The sequence below is a fragment of the Parus major genome, chromosome 7 (genome assembly GCF_001522545.3).
Source record: "Parus major isolate Abel chromosome 7, Parus_major1.1, whole genome shotgun sequence".
Taxonomy (NCBI): Eukaryota; Metazoa; Chordata; class Aves; order Passeriformes; family Paridae; genus Parus; species Parus major.
Window position 1 is genome coordinate 10,784,654 of NC_031776.1, and position 21,655 is coordinate 10,806,308.

The 21,655-nt window shown below is 37.2% G+C and overlaps 1 protein-coding gene across 3 annotated transcripts in view; it reads left to right on the top strand.

Moving 5' to 3' along the window:
• Positions 1-615: 615 nt before the first annotated feature.
• Positions 616-21,655, top strand: part of AOX1 (aldehyde oxidase 1) — a 39,711-nt gene continuing 18,671 nt past the window's right edge. For 2 of the 3 annotated variants that reach the window (XM_033515946.1, XM_033515945.1), the window contains exons 1-20: positions 616-716; positions 1,660-1,717; positions 2,692-2,788; positions 4,504-4,612; positions 5,130-5,256; positions 6,121-6,182; positions 6,770-6,850; positions 7,668-7,748; positions 8,810-8,954; positions 9,120-9,212; positions 10,926-11,077; positions 11,320-11,413; positions 12,126-12,235; positions 13,040-13,224; positions 14,361-14,523; positions 15,726-15,818; positions 17,780-17,949; positions 19,251-19,377; positions 19,670-19,792; positions 20,905-21,001. In XM_033515946.1, coding sequence (XP_033371837.1) covers positions 657-716; positions 1,660-1,717; positions 2,692-2,788; positions 4,504-4,612; positions 5,130-5,256; positions 6,121-6,182; positions 6,770-6,850; positions 7,668-7,748; positions 8,810-8,954; positions 9,120-9,212; positions 10,926-11,077; positions 11,320-11,413; positions 12,126-12,235; positions 13,040-13,224; positions 14,361-14,523; positions 15,726-15,818; positions 17,780-17,949; positions 19,251-19,377; positions 19,670-19,792; positions 20,905-21,001 — 2,227 coding nt within the window. In that variant the 5' untranslated portion in view covers positions 616-656. Of the gene's footprint in view, positions 717-1,659; positions 1,718-2,691; positions 2,789-3,419; positions 4,411-4,503; positions 4,613-5,129; positions 5,257-6,120; positions 6,183-6,769; positions 6,851-7,667; positions 7,749-8,809; positions 8,955-9,119; positions 9,213-10,925; positions 11,078-11,319; positions 11,414-12,125; positions 12,236-13,039; positions 13,225-14,360; positions 14,524-15,725; positions 15,819-17,779; positions 17,950-19,250; positions 19,378-19,669; positions 19,793-20,904; positions 21,002-21,655 lie in introns of those variants that run through there. The other variant, XM_033515947.1, reaches the window with a different exon arrangement.

Genomic DNA, 21,655 nt, shown 5'->3' on the forward strand with positions numbered 1-21,655 from the left:
TTTGTAGCCATCACCAAGAATTAGGATAATTTTGCTGAGGATAAGGTAATTTGAACTTCTTTTTATAGCTTTAAGGTTGCTCTTTCTCATTCATGTTTACTCAATCGAATTGAAATTTTGTAGGAAATTAATTCCATATATTTTGATTATACAGAAAGAGTATTTTTAATTTTTTTTATAAACTCTTGCCTGCACAAGTAGCCCTTACAAATAGTTATGAAACCTGGACCTTACTGCTGATTATTTTGTGAATGCAAGTATGACCAAAAATCCCATTGGCCTCATGATCACTACATTACTGGATTTTATCTCATTTTAAAATTACTCTTGGTGACTTTATTATAAGAACCTGGTAACAGTCCACAGTGTTTATATTGCCGTTTTGCTCTGCAGGAACACCTGTGTCCTTTGAGAAAGTGTAAGGTATTGGCTTAGCTTTCGAACACTTAAATAACACCTTAAAGGGTAAGTAAATGAATGTTTGCAGTCAGCTCAGGCCTGAAAATAACGCCCGTGTTCCCCTCTGGGTCGGGGGTGCCGGCGGGGCGCGGGGACCCCTCGGAGCGGCCCCGCCCGCCCCGCGGCCCCGCCCCGCACAGCAAAGCGCCTGCTGCTGCACGGCTTTCCCTGCTGCTCCGGGGCTGGGACTGCGAGCCATGGCTCTGCAAGGGGCCGCGGCTGCTGAGGAGCTCGTTTTCTATGTGAATGGCAGGAAGGTAAGTAAAGCCCGGAGAAAAAGGGGCTAATGTGGCTAAAGGAGACCCAAAGGGCACGGATTTGGCTTCCTCAGACTTATTCATGCGAGTGTAATCGAATCCTCACACAAACCTCCAGAAGGAGGTTGGATAGTTGCATCCCATTTTGGCTAGCTCTGCTGTGTTTAGGAGAAAAACCGTGTCAAAAATGAAGTTGACTTTCAGCTGGGTATCAGACTTGGCTGATAAGGAAACCGCGTTTTTCATTCGTATGTCTGGCTTCTCATCTTTGACGGTGTCAGGTTTTCAGAGGCACAATTGAAAGCAAAGACTCCAGTGCCCAAATTTGGATTATTGACTAAGATGATATTGCAAGGACTGGTTGTTGATCCAAAGTAACTGTAAGGAACCAGCTGATTTTAAGTTACCGAATAAGAAATACTGTACTCGATTAAGAATGTGGGTCTTTCTGTTGCTCTCTGTTGTCAGTTTCTAATGGCGAGTGGAAGTTAATAAAACTAGAAAAGAAATTGCTGCTGCTAATAGCCTTACAGGTTTCCTCTACTGTTTCTTCTAGTATGTCAGAATGCCAGGGAGTCTTTAAAATCTGCAAATCATTAGTTAGTTCTTTATGCTGTCTTTAAAGTTCTGCATTTTTATTTCTAGTGTGGCCGAAGGTCAGTTCCCTCAGTATAACGTTTCACTGAGCAGCAGTTATTTTTAGTTCTTGCAAGGTGCCCTAACACTTCTTTTCTGGAAATGTATCTGTCTGAAAAAGAATTTCCAGAACGAACCTAACTCTCCTGCAGTGTTGGCAATTAGTGTAGTTCTATAAAAGGGAACCAGAGAAAGATTCTCTTCTGGCTTTGTGAATGTAGTCTGTACCCTGAATTTTGAAAGGCCTTGGTTTCTTAATTAAACCTTTTTTTTTAAACCTTGTTTTTTTTTACTTTTTTTGCTGTAGATAATAGAGAAAAATGCTGATCCTGAACAAATGCTCTTGTCTTATCTGCGAAAGAGGCGTATCCTTTTCTTGTCTGTTCCCTTAAGTCACTCATGTGAAAGCCTTATCCAAGCAAAATCCTAATAAATTTTAATTCAAGGTTTAATTACCAGATTAAAGTAAGTTGTGATTCCTTTAAGATAAATCATTGACACTAAATGATGTCTCTTTCTTAATCCAAATATTCTTCAGCTGAGCTGCTGTATTTTTAGCCTGGCTTTTTGTCACACAGAGTTGCACCATCAGGCACAATGAATATCTGTCTGCATTCCCCCTGCTTCCACCTGGTAAAGAAGTCTAAAAACCTAGTTGTCAGTATATATAAATCTTAGACAGAATACAAACCCCAAAGCTTTGTAACAGTCTCTCTCCTGGTAAAGGGGAGATCTTGTGATGAGAACCTGAGACTGATGGAATTCTGAGGGGCAAAAAGGTATCTTACTTTTGGTGACTTTGGAACATTAAATTAGCTGTTTGTTGATTCACAGTTTTAGGTTGGCCACTGTTCCAGATTCACAGAAATGAGTACTTTTCTCAGAAGTGTGATCTCTCAGATGAGATGCAAGGCAAATATCCGGATTATAAATGGGCCTTCTGAGAGAAACTGGGAAATTGATTTTAATGTTCCACTGGAATTTCAGATATAAAGCTAGTTTTCCCATTAGACATTTCTTCCTTTCATATTTTCACTTGGAGAACTATTTTTCACTGCCCTTTTCTGTCCCAATTTACTATTCTTCCAAAATAAACCTTAATCAAGTTTTCTGTTTTCTTAAGAAGAGGATTTTGGTCATGTAATTCCTTAGCTTCCATCTTGCTTTAATTGAGAATTTTATTCCAGTATAGAAAGGAGTCCAATACGTATGCTGATACCAAACTGATTCTGTGTTCCTTAGGGGTTTAGGAAAAAAGGTGGTCTCAAGCCTTTGAGTGGAAGGCCAAAATGGAACCATAATGAAAAATAATTATTTTCCCTAATGACAACATTTTCAGTCTGTCTTACAGGAACTAAGTATGGCTGTGGAGGAGGTGGCTGTGGTGCCTGCACAGTGATGATATCAACTTATGAGCCAGCTTCAAAGAAGATACGGTATCCTCAACAGAAAATTTTAAAAACTGCAAAAAATTTTATTCTAGTAGTTACCATATCCAGATATGAAACTTTAAAAGCAGACTTGTTGAACTTGTACTTAATAGTAAAATAATCTAGAGGAATGGGAAATTTCATCCAAAAAGAGAATGCTGTAAAAATTGCAGCTAATTCAACTATATTGTACATTTCGTGAACTATCATACTCCAATGCTTGATTTACTTATAAATACTGGCAGCCCCTGCAAGAGGTTGTAGGAGGTGTTAATTTAAGATGCCTTGGCTTGACCACTGGAATGTGACTCCTATCTGCAGCTTTGTATGGTTGTTTACGTCCCGCTAGTAATTGAGGACCATGTAGCTGCTCACTCATTCCCCTCAATGGGATGGGGGGGAGAATCAGAAGGGTAAAAGAGAAAACTCATGGGATGAGAAAAGACAGTTTAATAGATAAAGCAAAAGCTGTTCGTGCAAACAAAGCAAAGTAGGCAATTTACTCACTACTTCCCATCATGAGGCAGATGTCCAGCCACTGTCAGGACAGCAGGACACCATCATCTATAATGGTTCCTTGGGAAGACAGACACAATTACTGCAAAACTCCCACCCTTTCTTCTTCTTCTTCCCACAGCTCTGTATGCTGCACGTGATGCCATATGACATGGAATATGACTTTGGTCATTTTGGGTCAGCTGTCCCAGCTGTGTCCCCTTCCAGTTTCTTGTGTCCCTCAGCCTCCTCATTGGTGGGGTGGGGTTAGAGGCAGAAAAGACCTTGACTCCGTGTAAGCCCTGCTCTGCAGTAACTAAACATCCCCGTGTTAGCAGCACAACACAGCCTTGCACTGGCTACTGTGAAGAAAGTTAACTCTATCCCAGCCAAAAGCAGCATACTGGCATATGATTGGTGGGAAGGTAGGGCAGGCAGAAGTGTGAGTCTTACCAACCTTTTAAAACTCAACTCCACCCATTACACCCCACCCACAAAAAGGAAGACTTTGAAACTCAAAACCAAAGTTTCATTAAACTAAAAACTGGAATAAATTGCTCTTAAGTTGAGGAAACTCTAATCAAATTCTTAAATGGTTACATGTCATTGTGCATTGAAGTGTTTAAATGGGGAAAAAAGCATTCCAGTTGTCCTTTTGTACAGTTACATTACATTGGAATGCAACACAAATGAAAATGTTTAAAGTTAATGGAAGAGCTAAACTTAAAGCAGACTCCTGAAAAGAAACATTTCAATTATGTTAAAAAACCAAATAATTTTATTAAAGTTATTAAATGCTTTGAAGAGTCTTCATTTTGGTGTGTTGTTCCTATTTAGTGTGATATTTATTTTACATCGGCTTTGGATCAGAATTTTAATTATAAATTTGCCACAGTAATTCTTCCTTCCAGTGCCTACACCAGTCTTCCCTTCCCTATCTTCCTTCTCCAAAATACAGTTGACAGATTGCTTGTGGGCAAGAGAGACAAGAGGGCAATTAGAAAAGACTGAGATATTAAGGAAGATAAAAATTCCATGGAATTATCTTTATTAGGTACATTTTTATCCAGAGGACAAGAGACGTAGCTAGAAAATGATCCCTTCTCATTCCAAATGTTAATAGTGGCTGCTTTGTAAGTATGAACTATGTCTTGATTGCCTAAAAAATAATACTCAGACTTATTAAAATGGTATTCATGTTCTTTATTCTCCTTTATGTTCCAAAGACACTATTCAGCCAATGCATGTTTGCTTCCCATTTGTTCCTTGTACGGTGCAGCAGTGACTACAGTGGAAGGTGTTGGAAGTACAAAAACCAGGATTCATCCAGTTCAGGTGAGAATACAGTATCACTATACTGATTAATTTTTTGTTTGGATGGCTTTAGTGACAGGGCATAGGAATTTCATAAGATGGTTGTTTTCCCCGCTAAATGACAACAGAGGACAGCAATGGTTTCTGGTGATTGATTGATCAAGGCTCATGACATGGCTCATGATGGATCTTACTTTAATATTGACAGTGTGATCAGTTGGTATGTAATGATTGTTGGAGTGGGTCAGGCTATGCTGTCTTTGGGCTAATGACACATCTTGGACAATGTCCCTTTGGCTCATGTTTTAGTATAAATGCCAAAAAGACAGAAGTCCACTGAGGGTTAATTAGCTTCTTTAGTAAGATGTGCCTGAACATCACACCCACAATAATTATTCTCATTTGATATTGAAGTGTTTTAATTAAAAGATCTGATTTATTACGAAGGCAACATTTTGTAATGGCATCTCCCATTTAAGAGAGCATTCATTGTGAGATGAGTGCTGGAAGGAGTGTTGTTTGTGGTATTTCATTTCAGGAAAGACTTGCCAAGTGCCATGGCTCCCAGTGTGGTTTCTGCACACCTGGAATGGTGATGTCCATATACACTTTGCTAAGAAACCACCCAGAACCAACTTCGGAGCAGATGATTGCAGCTCTGGCTGGTAAATATTGCCACTTTTTAGTTTGCAGGTGTGTTCCTGAAGCATTTCTGCAGATGCTTTGTCTATGTGAGTATACATGCCTGCATGTGTGGATGATGTACTTTTACAAACTGTGCTTCCTAGAAGAGTTGCTACTGGATGCAGGCCTTGTATTCCCTGTAATTCTTTTCCCCTGGAAAATGAAACATGGAGCTGTGGATTGCTTCAGGTGTTCAAAACATTCCCATATGTGTCTTTTGAAGTGCTTAAAATCAGATGTGTAAAAATGATGCTATATTGGAGAAGCAGCTGCATCTGAGCATCTCCAGGGTCCTTTTATATCTGGCACTGACAATGTCAGAAGCCTTGCAGGACAGGTCCTTTGCAGTAGGATTAAAACAAATAAGATAGAGAGGTATAGACTACCTTCAGTAAGGGAAAGTGTAAGCATTTTTTGTAGGTAAGATAGCCCTCTGTCATCTGTTGTGCTCTAGTCACTGTGGAGCTGAAACATTTCCTGTTGCTGTGCGGTGAACTTAGAGGTGTAATGTGAACATCCTTCATCTCTAGAAAAAAGTTAGGGGGAAGGAGAACAACATTTTGCGTGTGTGAAGAATATTGTACAATCTCTTATTCTCCTGCGTACAGAGCTGTTGCCAGCATTCACTCTAGTGCAGATCTCAACTATTTCACACTCCCCTTAAAAAAACAGCATTTTTTGTCAGGAGCTGTGAGGTCCTAAATCTTGTGACACTGTTCTATTTTGTCCTTCTGAGAGCTAAGACTTCTTGAGCTTCAAAAACACAAGACTCACATAAAGAGATGACATTCTAAAGCCACGGGTTTTAGAGCAAAGCTTTTTCTGACTTGATTTCCTTCCTTCAGGGAACTTGTGCCGCTGTACTGGATACAGGCCAATCCTAGATGCCTGTAAAACTTTCTGTAAGGTAAGAAGTAGCGGCAATAAGATTGCTAGATTGGTGTCATCAATGTATATGCATAGACAAGCCATCAAGATTTTCATTAAAATCTTCCCTCTGTTTAAAAATGCCATTCTAAGTAAATGGCCTAACTTGTTACAAAAATTGATTAACACAAATTAACACAGTGTCTAGCCTGGATTATGAAGAGTAATCTGAAGTAACTCCATGTGTTTTACTGTGGGATAATACTGGCATGAATAAAAGCAGAATTTCATTCCATGTTCTTAGTAAATTTATCATGCAATGTGTCAGAAACTTACAGAGGAGAAATGGGAGTGAACTGTTGGTAAGGGGAACAATACAGATTATCTACATCTGCTCTCACAATGTCAACTGAATTCTACATAGTCGGAATTCTTTTGTAGTAAGGACTTCAACATCTGATGATTTTAAATTATTTTTTTAATATCACTCCTTTAACACTTAATCTTTCTAATTTGACTTGTTATTAAACTTAAGTCAATCTTTATTGAAATATAGAGTCACTCTTATGAGCTTTAACTCATTACCATTCTGGGTAGTATTTCACTAATGGGATGTTCCTATTTTAGGAATCTATTTGTTGTCAAAGGAAAGCAAATGGAAAATGTTGCTTGGATCAGGAAGATGACTTGTTTGACAATAAAGAGAAGGTAAAGTTTTAAATATATTACTGACCCTACTTCAATATAAAACTTAGAATATTGCATAGAGTATTTAATAAATAAATTATTATTCCTCACAATAAATTTAGAAATATTTTGAAAAATTGAGGATTCTATGGGTATATTTGTATGAGGAGGCAGTGATGTGTCAGGTTGTTTATATAAGGTAGTTTGGCTCTCCAGGACTGAGACTTGGACAGCTCTTCAGATTCAGTAATATTAATAGTCTGAGCTCTGCCAATACAGTGAGAATTATTTTGTGCAAGACATTAGGGCATATGTGAAATTTGCTTAAATCAATGATCAGTGATGCTCTAAGTAGTGGTCTCTTAGGAAAACTGCTGACTTGAGTCTAAAGAATTGATACACTCTTAAAAATTAGAGCTATGATTGTGATTTTATGTGAAACCTCTTACCCATACAAGTATTTCACCTTGTTCTCAATTTTCTTTCAGTAGTATCTGATCTACTTCTTTGGGTTTTGAGTACTTTAGGTTGGCATGAAACTTCTTTGTTATAGTAGAACTACAGGAAGCCTGTATTTAGTCCTTCAGTTGCTTGCTTCTGCACTGACATTTGTGTTAGCAGTAAAATTTAAGAAAATGTTATGAACACTTCTTTCACCTCAGCACTTCCAAATGGTGCACGTTGATTTAACAACAAATCCAAATGATAATGAAATTACTGATTTTTTTACTGACTTGAGTGGCAGTCTCCTGGTTTGGTTTTGCTATTGTTTTTATTGTTGCTGTATAAAAGTAATGATGAGAGAAAATTCTTGGTCTTTGCTTGTCTTCTTTTTAAGGTCTCCACCAGCCTGTTTTCAACAGATGAATTCCAGCCCTTAGATCCCACCCAGGAGCTTATATTCCCTCCAGAACTAATGGTACATTTTGCTACTTATAGACTATTCTGATGCTCTGTTCAGAATTAATTCTTAAGTCCTGTGTAGCAGTAATTCATCAGAAGAAATGTCAAAACATTTTCATGTTATTATACTCCTTTTTAGTTTTTTTCCCAGTAAGCTTACTGTATATTCACATACCAAAAAAGTCATATTGGGAAAATGAAGTTGCAGAGTTAAGTGTTAGGTGAGAAGATAAAGAAACAACCTAAAGTGGGTTTTCAGTCCAGCAGCTGAAGTTACAAATACTTGGCAGTAAACTGAATGGCAAACAATTTTTAATATTGGAAAACAATTTTGTAGCTAAATAGTTTTGTTAGTGTGTTCTCAGTTAGCCACCCAGCTCAGAGTGTGTTTAACCCTAGTGATTAAAGCATGCCAAAGATATAAACTGCTGGAATGGAAAGTGTTATAATAATTCTTCATTATTTACAGCAGTATTTTCCCTAGAAGAACTGAAAGCTGTTTGTTTTACTCTATTGTCAGTGTAGAAATTCGAAGCCAGGTTCTCTATAGTTAGCTGACTAGCTTTCTGGAGAAAGGTTGATGACTAGAACATGAGTTCTTGGCTGTGCATTTGTACCAGCACTGGTTCACAAGCTATTTCCAAGTCATCAGTGAACAGTGCTAGAACAGCCAGACACCTAAGTGCATGCAAAATCTAGAAGGAGATGCTGCTGTCAGTGTCGTGGATGCTCTCCAAGCAAGCTAAGTGGACAAATACCTCCATACATATTTTTATCACTTTTCTAACAATTTTAGCAATTGCAGGATCTATTCCTTTATTATCAATTGTTTATTATCAATCTTGTTTATCAGTCCATTGGAATTCCTTGAAGACATTTCACCTACACAGTCTCAACTTTCATCACTTTGCAAAGAGCCAGCATAACATTTCTGTCTCCTTTTTGTCCAGTTTTAAAGGATTATGTAGAATGGTTGTTGTTTAAGAACATTTTGGACTTTCAGTCTAGTGTATCTATTAGACCACACTTCTGTCTATATGTCTATAAATATTTAAATCTGCCATGTTCCTCCATCAGAGAATGGCAGAAAATCAACCAAAAAGAACTCTGGTTTTTCATGGGGAGCGAGTAACGTGGATTTCTCCTGTAAGCTTGGATGAACTGCTGGATCTGAAAGCCGCCCACCCTAAAGCACCTCTTGTGGTTGGGAACACCGGTGTGGGTATGTTTGTGATCAGAATGGCTTCTGTTGTTTTTGCTTTAGTTTCCTGTGTGCATGAGAGGAGTGGGGCTACATTTGTCCTTCTTTATGTATCTTCATCATCCCATTATGTGGGAGTTGTCGTTTTGGAAAAGCTTTTTGCCTAAGTCTATTCCTATCTTGTAGGACCTGACATGAAATTCAGAGGTGTGTTCCATCCAGTTCTTATTGCTCCTGCAAGGATCCCAGATCTGAATGTGTTGAAATACACAAATGATGGTCAGTAGACTTTACGTTTTTCATAAGTAGATTTCTTTGCAGTAAGGAATGCTGCACCATTCCAGAGTGCTGACCGTGTGAAGTGCTGTGCAACACATTCCTAAGCATGCTTGGCTCTTTCCCAGGTCTAGGGGGCTGTTGCCAACATCACAGTGCAGGATGACTTTGTCTTCATGACGCAGTGCAGAACTGACCAGCAGTATTATTTTGGGCTTTAGTGCAAGGCTGATTATTCTGATAGTACTGGTTCTGGAGCTTAGTCATGCAGGCTCTGCTGAGTAGCAGAGAGACCCAAACAGAACCACAGGGAGAGTTAGCATGCTCGGTTATGTTAGAAAAAAGGCTGTGATTAAACTGGCATAGCTGACATGCATTAACTAATCTTGTTCTCAATCATTGATTAGAATTGATTAGAATAGATTGATTAGAATCAATCAGCATTGATTAGAATAGGTTAAAAAGTTTGTACCTCAACTTACATGCTTGTAATAAGCATGGAAGTTTTTTTTAGTTAGACTAGGTTTTGGATTTTAAATAAATTCTGGTGGATTAGAAACACAACTAGAAATAGGTTTCAACTTACTATAATAGTCTAAAGTAACTGAATAAAAATTATCCTATACAAGCTTATAGCCTTAAAGTTTTAATGAAAGTCATATTTGATGAAATTACTAGCTCTATGCCCAAAGCCACTCTTCTTAAGTGGTGAACTGTGTTTGATAGTTCTGTCATTGCATTTACTGTATCTGTTTCAGATCAGTCATCCAGTTTTATTCAAAGACTAGTTTTTCTTAGCTGAAAAGTAGCTAGGAATTGAAAAGAAGCTGGGAGAATGCTAACTTCTTCTTTAAAGTGTGTAAATAAAACCTAGGTATTTGAAGCTGAGACTTACTAGTTCTAAAACAAGAAACATGCAGTTTAATTTACCAGCCAGAAATAGCATTTCCTCTCTTTAATCAGATTTAAATGCAAAATATGTTTTGATTAAGTTTTTCTTTTAGATACACAAAATTTAATATTGCTTTGCTTGAGTAAAATCCATTAAATTTATTTATATTTTCATTTATACATTTAATTGAATCCCAGCATTCATTGAAAGCATTAATATATTATGTAAATAATTATTTTTAATAGAAAGGAACTGTGTACCATTTAAAAAAATGAGAAGTATAATCTTACAATAAAACTTAAGTAAATGCATATGAGTTGTCTTTCTAGTGGGAAAAAGAATACTATTTTCATTACTAGGACTATTTGGGCTTTTGCTGCCAATGCTACCTACCCACACCGTAGAAGAATAACTAAAATGTACATATGCAAAGCAAAATCAAATTAGGATGAAAATCATACTTAAAAATAGGAAGACTCTGTTGAAAGCATTTTGAAGCTGACTCATCTTTGTGTGAAATATCTCCTAAATGTTTACTCAAAGCATGGTGCAAGGGAAGCAGTTGGAATGTGCAGCTGGAAGCAGAGAAGGGATTTCCCTTTAGGCAGAAGAGGTGAGGTATTAATTCAGTTTCATAATTTCTGGGGATTTTACCCTCAGTCTCCTGAAATGAAAGGTTCCAGTTCCTTTAAAATGCAAAAGCCAATCTCCTTTTATCTGCCTTAGCCCACGTGAGCTGTCCTAACTCTACAGTCTGAACACACTTTCAAACCCAGGCAATAAAGCAATGCATACCTTACACTTTCATAATCTTTTGGTTACAGGATTAACTCTGGGAGCTGCCTGCAGCCTCTCTCTAGTGAAAGACATCTTGACAAATGCAATTGCCGAGTTCCCTGAAGAAAAGACAAGGGTTTTCTGTGCAGTCTTGCAGCAATTGAGAACTCTGGGCGGAGAACAGATAAGAAATGTTGCTGTATGTTGGGAATTATTTGCAATTATAGTTTGAAAAAATTGTAACAGGTGTGAAATTGGTCCTCATCACATGTAGAACTTGCATTTTTAATTTTGTTTTTGCCATGAATTTTCTAGCAATACCTCTTTTTGTAGCTTTCAATATGTATAAATGTACATATAGTTAGCATGTCATATTGTCACTTAACATAAAGATGTGACAATTATAGAGAAAGGTAACACAAACTACTTTATTTTTTCAAGTCGTTTGGTGGAAACATCATAAGTAGAAAATCGACATCAGACTTGAATCCTGTTTTGGCAGCCAGCAACTGTATGCTCAATCTTGCTTCAAGAGGTAGGAGAAGATAGCCTGTCTCTGTAGCATAAATGAGGTTTTAAGTGTTCAAAGGGCTCTCAGAGATTTAGGTTTCTTGCAGAATTTTGTCATCTTCCCTTCTGAAAAATTTAACTTTAAAATTTAACTTTAGGATAACAAGTATGGTCACTTTTAGAATAAAATATCAAAAACAAAAAGGAAGAAGCAATAGCATTTATTTCTTTCTGGACTCCTGGAAATGTTCATAATCTCAGGAGAAAAGCAAACAAAGAAAAGAAGAAATGAACCCAAAAACTAAACAACAAAAGCTCCACCCTTCTAATATTTTTTTCCTTTTACAGCAGTTGTTTATCACTTAGTTTACTTCCTCATTTTTTATGTTTTAGAGTGAAAGGTAGTTATGACAGCAGCTGCAGAGATTTGGAATAGATTGACAGGAGTGAGGGTGGGATCATTGTGGCAGTATGTGAAGGGAAGATTACAGAATGGGGATTGACCTCTGGGTAATTTTTTATGAATCTGGTATTATGATGTTATGCAAGATGGAGCAACCATTTGAATTTATATAACATATCACTGTTAATTTTTATGTAAGCTCTGTAGTGGTTATTTATTCAGGAAGACAGCAGGTATTTATTGCCAATTAAAATACTATTGATGTGTTGATTGCACAATTGTATGGAATTTTCTGGATTTGGGAATTTTTTTTTTTTTTTTTTTTTTTGTTTAGGACAAAAGAGACAGATTCCTATGAGTGATATTTTTGCAGATGGAGTTGGTAACAATACCATTACACCAGAAGAGGTCTTAGTCTCTATCCATATTCCTTATTCTAGAAAGGTAAGTTATTAGTTTGTTTAGATTTGCTTTATGCAGACTTAGACTATGAAATAAAGAGCAGGAGGGGGCATAATCCATCTGTTTAAACTAGCACCTCTACTGATCACTTTCTGAATTCCTTATATTCAGTGCCATATCTCCCAGTTTCAGCCAAAAAACACAATTCAGCAGGTATCTGGTGCTGCTATATAAAGAGTAATATTCAAACAAAAGTTTGCCCTAAAATGATGAGGGCACTAGCAGTTGTCTAGATTCCCTATGGGAAGGGGTCTTGGACAAAGTTGCCATTGTGCTCACCAAATCGGGCTCCTCACTTGCGATATGGCTGGCATCAAATAGGCAAAGATTTTTTTTTAAAATGAGATAAGATTGAATGTATGTGGTGGTTCCATAAATGTTTTTGAACTGAATAATAATCTTTAACTGATACTGGGTTTGCAAGAGTGGATATGGGATCTTGCAAGAGAATTCTGGATTATGTTATCTGAATAGTGAAGTATGGCTATACCTTGAAGCCTCTAAACTTGTGGTCTTACAAATACAACTCCACAAGATCCCTGCCTTCCAGTTATCTACTATGAAAAATCTAGGTCATCTGAACTGTGTAGGTGATGGAGGATTGGGTATGAGCAGCTAGAAAATCAAAGATGGTAAAGCTACTGAAAGGTCAAGAGAAGAAAGTGTATGGTCTTGAATGCTCAGGAAGTTGCATTTGTGCTCTTCATTTTTTGTTCTCTTGCTTCACATAGTGCAATATCAGGTTCTACTTTCAGATACTTACGTGTCTGCACTTCTCTTGCTCAGGGGGAGTATGTCGCTGCATTTCGACAAGCACCAAGACGGGAAAATGCTCTTCCAATAACCAATGCTGGGATGAGAGTCCTTTTTGAAGAGGGAACAGACATTATAAAGGATCTAAGTATTTTCTATGGAGGTGCTGTCTTGACAACAGTCTGTGCAAAACAAACCTGTCAGACACTTAGTGGAAGGTAGAATTTCCCTGTCTTGTCTGTGTCTCTGAACAAATGGACTTTGAAAGCTTGGGTTCATATTCCTTGGGACATGAAAGTACAGAAAGATTTCATTTGCCTGACCAATGTTCAAGTGAATGATCAAGCCTTAATGATGAATTTTCAGGATTGTTATGTTTTGGAGTTTGCACATGAAATGCAACTCCAGTGTAAATTATGCAGAGGGATAAGAGAGATGAGCTGGGAGATAGGTGAGTGAGATATACATCACTCAGTTGTGCACCTAAACCCAAGTATGGGTAAATTAGTCTGTATCCCATACATTTGATAATACTCTCATCAGTGTTCTTGAGTCCTTCAGCTTGTCTTTAAAAGGTACAATGTTTGAGAACTTTAGATGTGCCAAATAAAGTTAGAAGCACAAGTCAAGTCTTCACCTTTTCAATTACTCTTCAGCTACAGGGTCCAAATAATCTCTGGAATTAGTCCCCGACTTTCCCTCCCAGTTTGCAGCACCTTTCCAAGTTTTGGAGGAAAAAAATTCCAAATTCAAGCAGCATAAAAACAACACTAAATGAAGCCCCACTGGCCTGGTTTTCCATTTAATATGCAACTGTTTCATTAGTTGAAGTGCTCATTATTTTTTGATGCTTTACATGATTAAATTTAGTCTAACAGACTAATATTTTGGTATCCACAGTTGTGTAACTCTGGAGAAGTAACAGTGTTGAGATACTTGAAGAAGACAGCTTCCTCAGGAAATGTACAGCTAATTAGATCCCTTGAAAGTAGCTACATTTTGCATCTGTATCTTTATCTATTTTTCTTTAAATATGGGACAATATCTGCAATATGGTGAGAATCTGTAAGACTGCTAAAGCAGCTTTAAAGCTGTAATAGGGCTTGTTTAATTATGTATTTGTTTATTTAAAAATGCTGGCATAGCACTTAATTCAGTTTACTTATGGGAGCTCAACTCTGTGAGCAACATTGATCTACACTGTTTTTAAAATTGCAGACATTATTAGAATCAATATTTTGGCTTCATTGTGAGCAGGATTATGTCTGTGGTTGATTGTACACATATATTACTGCAATCTATATTTATTTTTTATTACTCCTGGTCTGATTGTATCTATTATTCTTCCTAACAGACACTGGAATGAACAAATGTTGGATGAAGCATGCAGACTAGTTCTTAAAGAAATTGCTCTTCCAGGCTCAGCTGATGGTGAAAATATAGACTATAAGAAAACTTTGATGGTCAGTTTCTTCTACAGATTTTTCCTGGAAGTATCACAATCGTTGAAGACAATGGTAAATTAGTTTATAGAATCATAAAATCATGGAATATACTGAGTTACAAGGCACCCATCATGACCATTGAGTCCCACTCCTAGCCCTGCACAGGACACCACAGGAGTCCCACCCAAGTGCCTGATAGCATTGTCTAAATGCATTTGGAACTCAAGCTAGGGACTGGGACTACTACTCTGGGAGTCTGTTCCCACTCTCTGGGTGAAAAATCTCTCCCTTCCTGGCTTCATGACATTTCCTTCAATCCTACCACTGGTCAGCAGACTGAAGAGGTGGGTTCCTACCTTGTGAGGATGTTGAAGACCTCAGTGAGGTCTCCCTTGAGTCTCCTCCAGGCTGAGCAAACCAGGCATTACCCATGTCTGCTCTTGTGCCAGCAAATAAAAGGAGTGTTCTTGCTATATGTTAGTGCTTGCAACTTGTACAGTGTGCTAAATCATTCTCTTTGGTGTTTGGAGCTACACAAAAATCTGGGTGTTTAACTCCCAAAGAGACTGATAGAGACAGCCATTTAACTTTTAGGTGCTCAGATATCTTTACTGTGGACATTAGGCTTTAAAAGACATTTGAGTAATATTAATACAACATTACACCAGTAGCAAGCTCCCAGACCCAAAGAAAATATACAAGAGATCTTACTCTGTCGATAATTCAAAACACAAATAGATTAAATGGCAATAAAGAATTTGGAAAAAATCTGTAGATATTAAACCAGCCCTCCTTGTATGAGCTGTTGATGGGGAGATGAGGACACTAAAATTTCACTTGACAAGACGTTCTAGGTGTAATTTGTAGGTTTTTTTGTCTTAAATATTGTTATAGAGAAAAATATCCCTTTTACATTTTTCTTCTGTGTTACCTTGAGGTCTTTCCTCTAAATTGCCATTACTAGGTGATTGTTTATTACCAGGAGTGATTCTGAGCCAGTTTTGATCAGATCTCAAAACAGAGGTCTTCTGTCTGTCCCTACTTTGTTGCTTACTTTAAAAAGCATATTTGTTGAATCCAATATATTTTCAAATATTATTTAGTGATGTCTAAAGACCCTACATTGTTTTCAGATTATTTTTTTTTAGAGCCTTTCTAGTTTGAGCCTGGAAAGCATTTCCTGTATGAAGATTTTGTGTTTGATTTTAGTTGTTGGCTTTTTTAATTGTAATGTACAAAATGTGAGTTTTAGTTGTAATTCACTTACTTTTCAGGATCCTTGCCATTTTCCTGGCATACCTATGGAATATGGGAGTATCCTACAAGATTTCAAAACCAGAATGCCCCAGAGTATCCAAATATACCAGGCAAGTGATTTCATTCTGACACTGTGTGCTTTATAAGACTAGGTAAAGTCACAGTTCAAGCATGAACCTTGATGTGAAGGTCAGGTACAGATTTTCCAAAGGACTGGAAGCAAGAGGGTTTTAGTGGTTGATTTTAACTGTATCTCATTTGGAGAGCCCTTGTTTTTAAAATTAGATTCTGGGGTATACTCACTTCTAGACAGTTCTTTGATAAATATGCTAAGCAAACTCCATTGTCAGACTCCTTAAAATTGGTTTATTGCAGTGTGCAGCCCAGTTAGAAAGAAATGAAAGGAAAGCAAAAAAATATTGCAAAGCCCAGGTATGGAATATATATATATATATATATATATATATATATAGTGTAGCATAGCTATGGTGTTGTTTGTTGTCTCAAGATCTCAGGGAGCTCTTGGGTCTTACTGTAGATTTGGGAATTAAGATGGTGTGTGATGGTTGTGTGCTCTAATTAACACAAGCAGGTTGTCCTAAATCAACAGCAGAGAGCAGCAAAGAACACCTTTGGTATTTTCTGAGCTCATCATATAAATAGTTCCTGGTGGAAACACCTACAATGATTTTTGATATTTTGGTGCCCTCAATACGCAAGTCAAAATACCAATTTTTGAAAACTGAAAGAAAAATTCAGACGACATATACGTAAATTTTTGTTTTACTTTTAAGTTTTGGATATTCCCTAGAAAAACACTTTAGCTTTAAATACTTTAACTTTGTTCAAATTATCTTAAGTTTCCTTCAAAGTGTTTATTATTATTCTTATTAAAAATAAAAGACAGCAGGCAATAAGAGGAGCCAGGATCCAGGGAACTATATCTCTGTGACTTTTCCCCAATTTTTTCACCATCTGTAATAAAGTAACTGAACATCAGAAATAGAAACAATTTGTTACTCAGATCAATTGGCACTGAGTAATAAGAGATTAGAAACCCAGAAAATTTGAGTTTTTCCACTTTAAATTTCTATTTAGATTTTGTAAGGCCATATTTTTTGTCTGCACTCCTTCATTTGGATTTTGTTAAGCTTTTAAAATGAAGATTTAAAAAAAAAAAAAAAAGTTTATCCTGAAATCCAAATACCTTGTCATTCTTTTGTGGAAATGTTGAAGTGGTTTGGCTGAGACATTCATTTGAGGAGCTTTAGGCAGTAAAGTGAAGAGTGTTTGTTTTGACTTTGTGCCAATAACAGACAGTGTGCCAGAAAGTGCAGGAAGGAGAAATGTGTAGCCTGAGCCCCTGTGTGCTGGAAGCTTTAGAAGTAAAAACATTTTAAGTTGTAAGCTATTAGCTAATTCTAAATATAGAAAAGGAAAAAAGTTAGCATGAATACCAGCACAAAAAATTGGAAAGGTGTGCTGGAATTTGGCAACATTAGTTGATGTGGCAGATTTAACAGGAAACACTGAATTAATTTTCAGAAAATCTTAGCAAAGATTATTAAGACACTAAATTCATACACAGGTGCAAGGAAATAATCGGGAAGAAAATATTTAGGCAGTATTTTGTCACTGACTTACTCTTTACAGTGAGGAAGACAAATCCTAGAAATCATTGCAAATAGCTCACAATACACCACCTGATACTGATAACGTTCAGAGCAGAACCTTGTGAGAATAATTCAGAAAATTATCAAAGCTTCATGACACCATTCAGTAAGGGAGGAAAATGTCCTTCTGAAAAAGTGCTGGATTTGTCACTTTGATGTAAATAATTAAGGAAAAGAAATCTAACAAACCTGTGTGGTGTTCTTGCAAGGGTCCTTAAGAGAAGGGAGGAGGAGAAAGAAATCCCCATGAGCAGCAGTCACCTCCTGCAGCCACATCTCTTTTAATGTTGAACCAGAAGATGATAGTATGAGCAGTTGTTCATTCATGTAATTTTCTGAGTAACAAGACTGTTCTTTTTTTAACTGGGGGTGCTGGGTGTGTGTTTCTGACTGTACAGGACGTAGGGCCGAGCCAGTCTCCCCAGGACCCTGTAGGACGGCCCATTATGCACCAGTCAGGGATAAAGCATGCCACTGGTGAAGCAGTCTACATTGATGACCTTCCTTCTGTGGATGGGGAGCTTTTCCTGGCTGCTGTCACTAGTTCCAGAGCTCACGCTAAGATTGTGTAAGTGTTCAAAGTGGACCTGAAGAAAGTGTCCTCGTGAATTACTGCCTGAGATTTTTAGAGAGACTAATTAGTTATGCATGGACAGAACTGCATGCTTGATACCTGCAGGCAAACCCATGCTGGAAGCAGTATCATTGCACTAGTTTAGGGTTTGTTAGTATTTAAGTGTCTCACCCCATTTTACTGTACTAGTGAAGGTGAGCTCTTTCTGGTCCATAAACCAGCCCAGAGCTAACCTAGCTACCTCCACAAAGTGCTCAGTTGTGCAGTGCAAGCAGACTTCAAGATTCAGTTTTACCAACACTGCTTTGAAACCTCATGTCTATGATGAAAGAAAAAAATTGTTCAAAATGTAGGAAATGGTGTGGCAACATTGCAGCAGCAAGATGGCAAAGCTCAGATGAGGCTAATAGGAGAAAGAGTGGAGAAGAGGATTTTATTTTGTAAGAAAACTGTTTTCATGTATGCTTTTATGCTGCCAGGATACACCTATTTTAGCAATTTGTTCAACATTTAGGCACCAAGACATATTCAAGTGATCTAGTCAGGATTGTCATGACATATAGGACTGGGGCTTCTAGCTAGAAGTATGACAAGAGTCCTTGTCATATCTCCTGACTTATTCTTAGGTCAGTGTTGGGTTTGACAGCCCTCTTTGGCCCCATCACAGAGCTGACATTACCCCCATCTCTGTGAGTCAATAGGATCTATTCAGTCTCCTTTGTCTCCTGATCTGGGTGTCCAGAGAAGATGCCTGTACGTGTGCTGGGATCTGATGACCTGCTGAATTAGATGCTATCAAAATACATTATCCTTATAGACCTTCTGCTGTTCCTTCTGATCCTTCTACACCTCAACATTTCCATTCCTTCTCCATTTATACTCTTCTTGTAATTTCTTTTATATCTCTCTAGGTGAATCCTCCATCTGAGGGATGAGTATTTGTATCTTGCAATGTATATGTAGGCTGTTAGGTCTTAGAAAGTTGCAGTTGTAACATCATAATTGTGCAGTGATTTTTATTAAACCAATGCAGCTCAGGCAATCTAATGGGCCAATGATTTCCCTGTTATATCTAAATTATCTCCTAAAAATGAAGCAGGTTAGTAGAATCTTAAATTGTCTTTTATCTGTACTTCTCCACATACCTGAAAGAAAGACAGAAGGAAAAGACATGTGTGTGCCTATGAGCAGATCTTGGTAGTACAAGAAATATACCTCTGTATTGTGTTCCCTTCCTTTGTGACCAGTTTGTAAAATTAATGAATTGCGTTTGTCTCTTCCCATATCCCAATCAGATCTATTGATACCTCAGAGGCCCTAAAAGGAGCAGGTGTGTTTGATGTCATAACAGTTCGTGATGTGCCAGCTGCAAATGAATTTTATTTTTCTGATGATCCAGAGATTATATTTGCAAGAAACGAGGTATAACTACAATTTTTTTGCAACTGATTTTCTTAATTTTAACTGTTTTTTCTCCAGCCTTTTATCCTCCCACTATCCATTTGTGAATACTGTATTTTCCTCGATTCTGTAGTTATAGTGGCATTTTTATAATTTGTTTGCTTCATGGATGATGTAAAAATACAAAAGTTTTAAGTGAAAGAAAACTTCTGAACAGGAAACATAAGCGGTGGTTACATAAAATAAGAATATCAATAGCACATACAGGAATTGTTTGAATTCACTGCTCCATCACATGATGTGTATTTTACAGGTGATTTGTGTGGGTCAGATTGTCTGTGCTGTGGTTGCAGATTCAGATGTTCATGCCAAACAAGCAGCTGCAAAAGTGAAGATAGAGTATGAAATGCTGGAACCAGTAATTTTAACAATTGAGGTACTAAAAATTTCTTCTGCTTTTTTATTATTTTACCTATTTAATTACTAAAAGCAGTACTTAATACACTTTAGTTGCTTTTTAAATTTAATTTTTAAGGAAACAAGATGAATTTAAACATCCAATTAACCAGTCTGAGTATCTCCCTATAAATAAATTTTTAACCTTTTGTCTAATTTTTACCACTTGTGATAGGCAAAGTTTCAAAAGTATGAAGTTTTCACAAGTTTTATTATAAGAAACATTAGAATGAAAAAAAAAAAAACCCAAACCCAAAAAACACAAAAAAAAAAACCCAAAAAACCTCTTCTAATGCTCCTAGTGAGGAAAAGACAATGAGCATGCTGGTTTCTAATTTTTTGGTAGCTACCAGCTGGTCAGTCAGCATATGTGTAGTGGCTAACAGTCAGCTCCTGATTAGCATTTTTATCTGTTGTCTAGCTTGAAATCTAGGCTGGAGATGTAGGAATTGTTGGGGGAATATGAAGGAAAGTTGTTAGGCATGTACAGCATTTTAGAAGTTTAATGTGGGAGTCACATATGGATTGCCCTGGATTAAAGAGAATAGAAGTACTGGTAATCACTTTACAACTTGTTCTAATAATGTGGGTGTGGTCTGTCTGATAGCAAAATAGATAAAGGCTGACAAATTTTGTTAACATTTCATTAGAATTGAAACTTCAATGAAATTTTATTAGAAATAAAGCAAATGCTGATGTATAAATAGATCCCACCTTTACTTACTTGTGATTTCTTCCCCTCTTACTGGCATCACTCTTTGGATGATGTGGTTGCATTCTTACTGTGTGGTGTATTGGTCACTTCCTCAATGTATGGCAGGGAAGAGCAGGTTGAATAAACTGAATGCATTTCCATCAGATACTGCTGTCATCAGTTACACAAAATGCATCAGGAAAGAATTGCTGGTATTGAATAAACAAACTCAATAATGACAGACAGTAAAGTGATGAAATACAGTTGTTCATTGGCTTTGGTAGCTGGTGATTCCAATCTCTGAAGATAATGGTGTTAGTCCTGAAACTAAAATGCTGCAACAAGCTGGGAATCTTAAAAATATTTAAAACCCCCATTTCTCTTTTTCTCCATTGCAGGAAGCTATAAAACACAACTCGTTCTTTGAGCCAAAAAGAAAATTAGAACAAGGAAATGTTGATGAGGCATTTGAAACTGTAGATAATATAATTGAAGGTAAACTGTAGAATACATTTGATGAGGAATTTTTGGTTGCTTATATTTGAGTTTGTCTGTGTGCTCTTCAAGTCCCGGTTGTACCTTTTTCTATAGGTAAAGTCATTAGACCTTTAGGAGAAAACTCTTGGGCACTTGGAAGATAACATGACTAAACCTAGTGTATTGTTGTTCTGCTACTACATTCAAGCTTGCTGCATCATCTGTTCTTGAAAATGTTACAGAATAATGAGGTTGGAAAGGAGTCTTTTAGTCCAACCTCCTACTTAAAGCAGGTCTGGTTAGAGCAGGTTGTTAAGGGTCATGTCCAGTCATGTTTTTAGTATCTCCAAATATGGGGATTATGCAACATCTGTAGGCATCCAGTGTTCCATTGTTTTCATACTGATTTTGATTTTTCTTATATCTAGCTGGGATTTCTTGTGTTCTTTGCCTCTTATCCTTCCATCGGAAATCTCTGAGAACAGTCTGGCTTGCTCTTCTCTACACCATTAGGTAGTTGTAGACAGCAATAAGATCTCTTCTTAAACCCTTTCTTCTTATGGATGAATAAATCCAATTCTCTCAACCTCTTCTCATATATCCCGTGATTCAGCCCCCTGATGATCTTGGTGGCCCTCTTCTTGACCCGCTCCAGAATGTGCATGCTTTGTT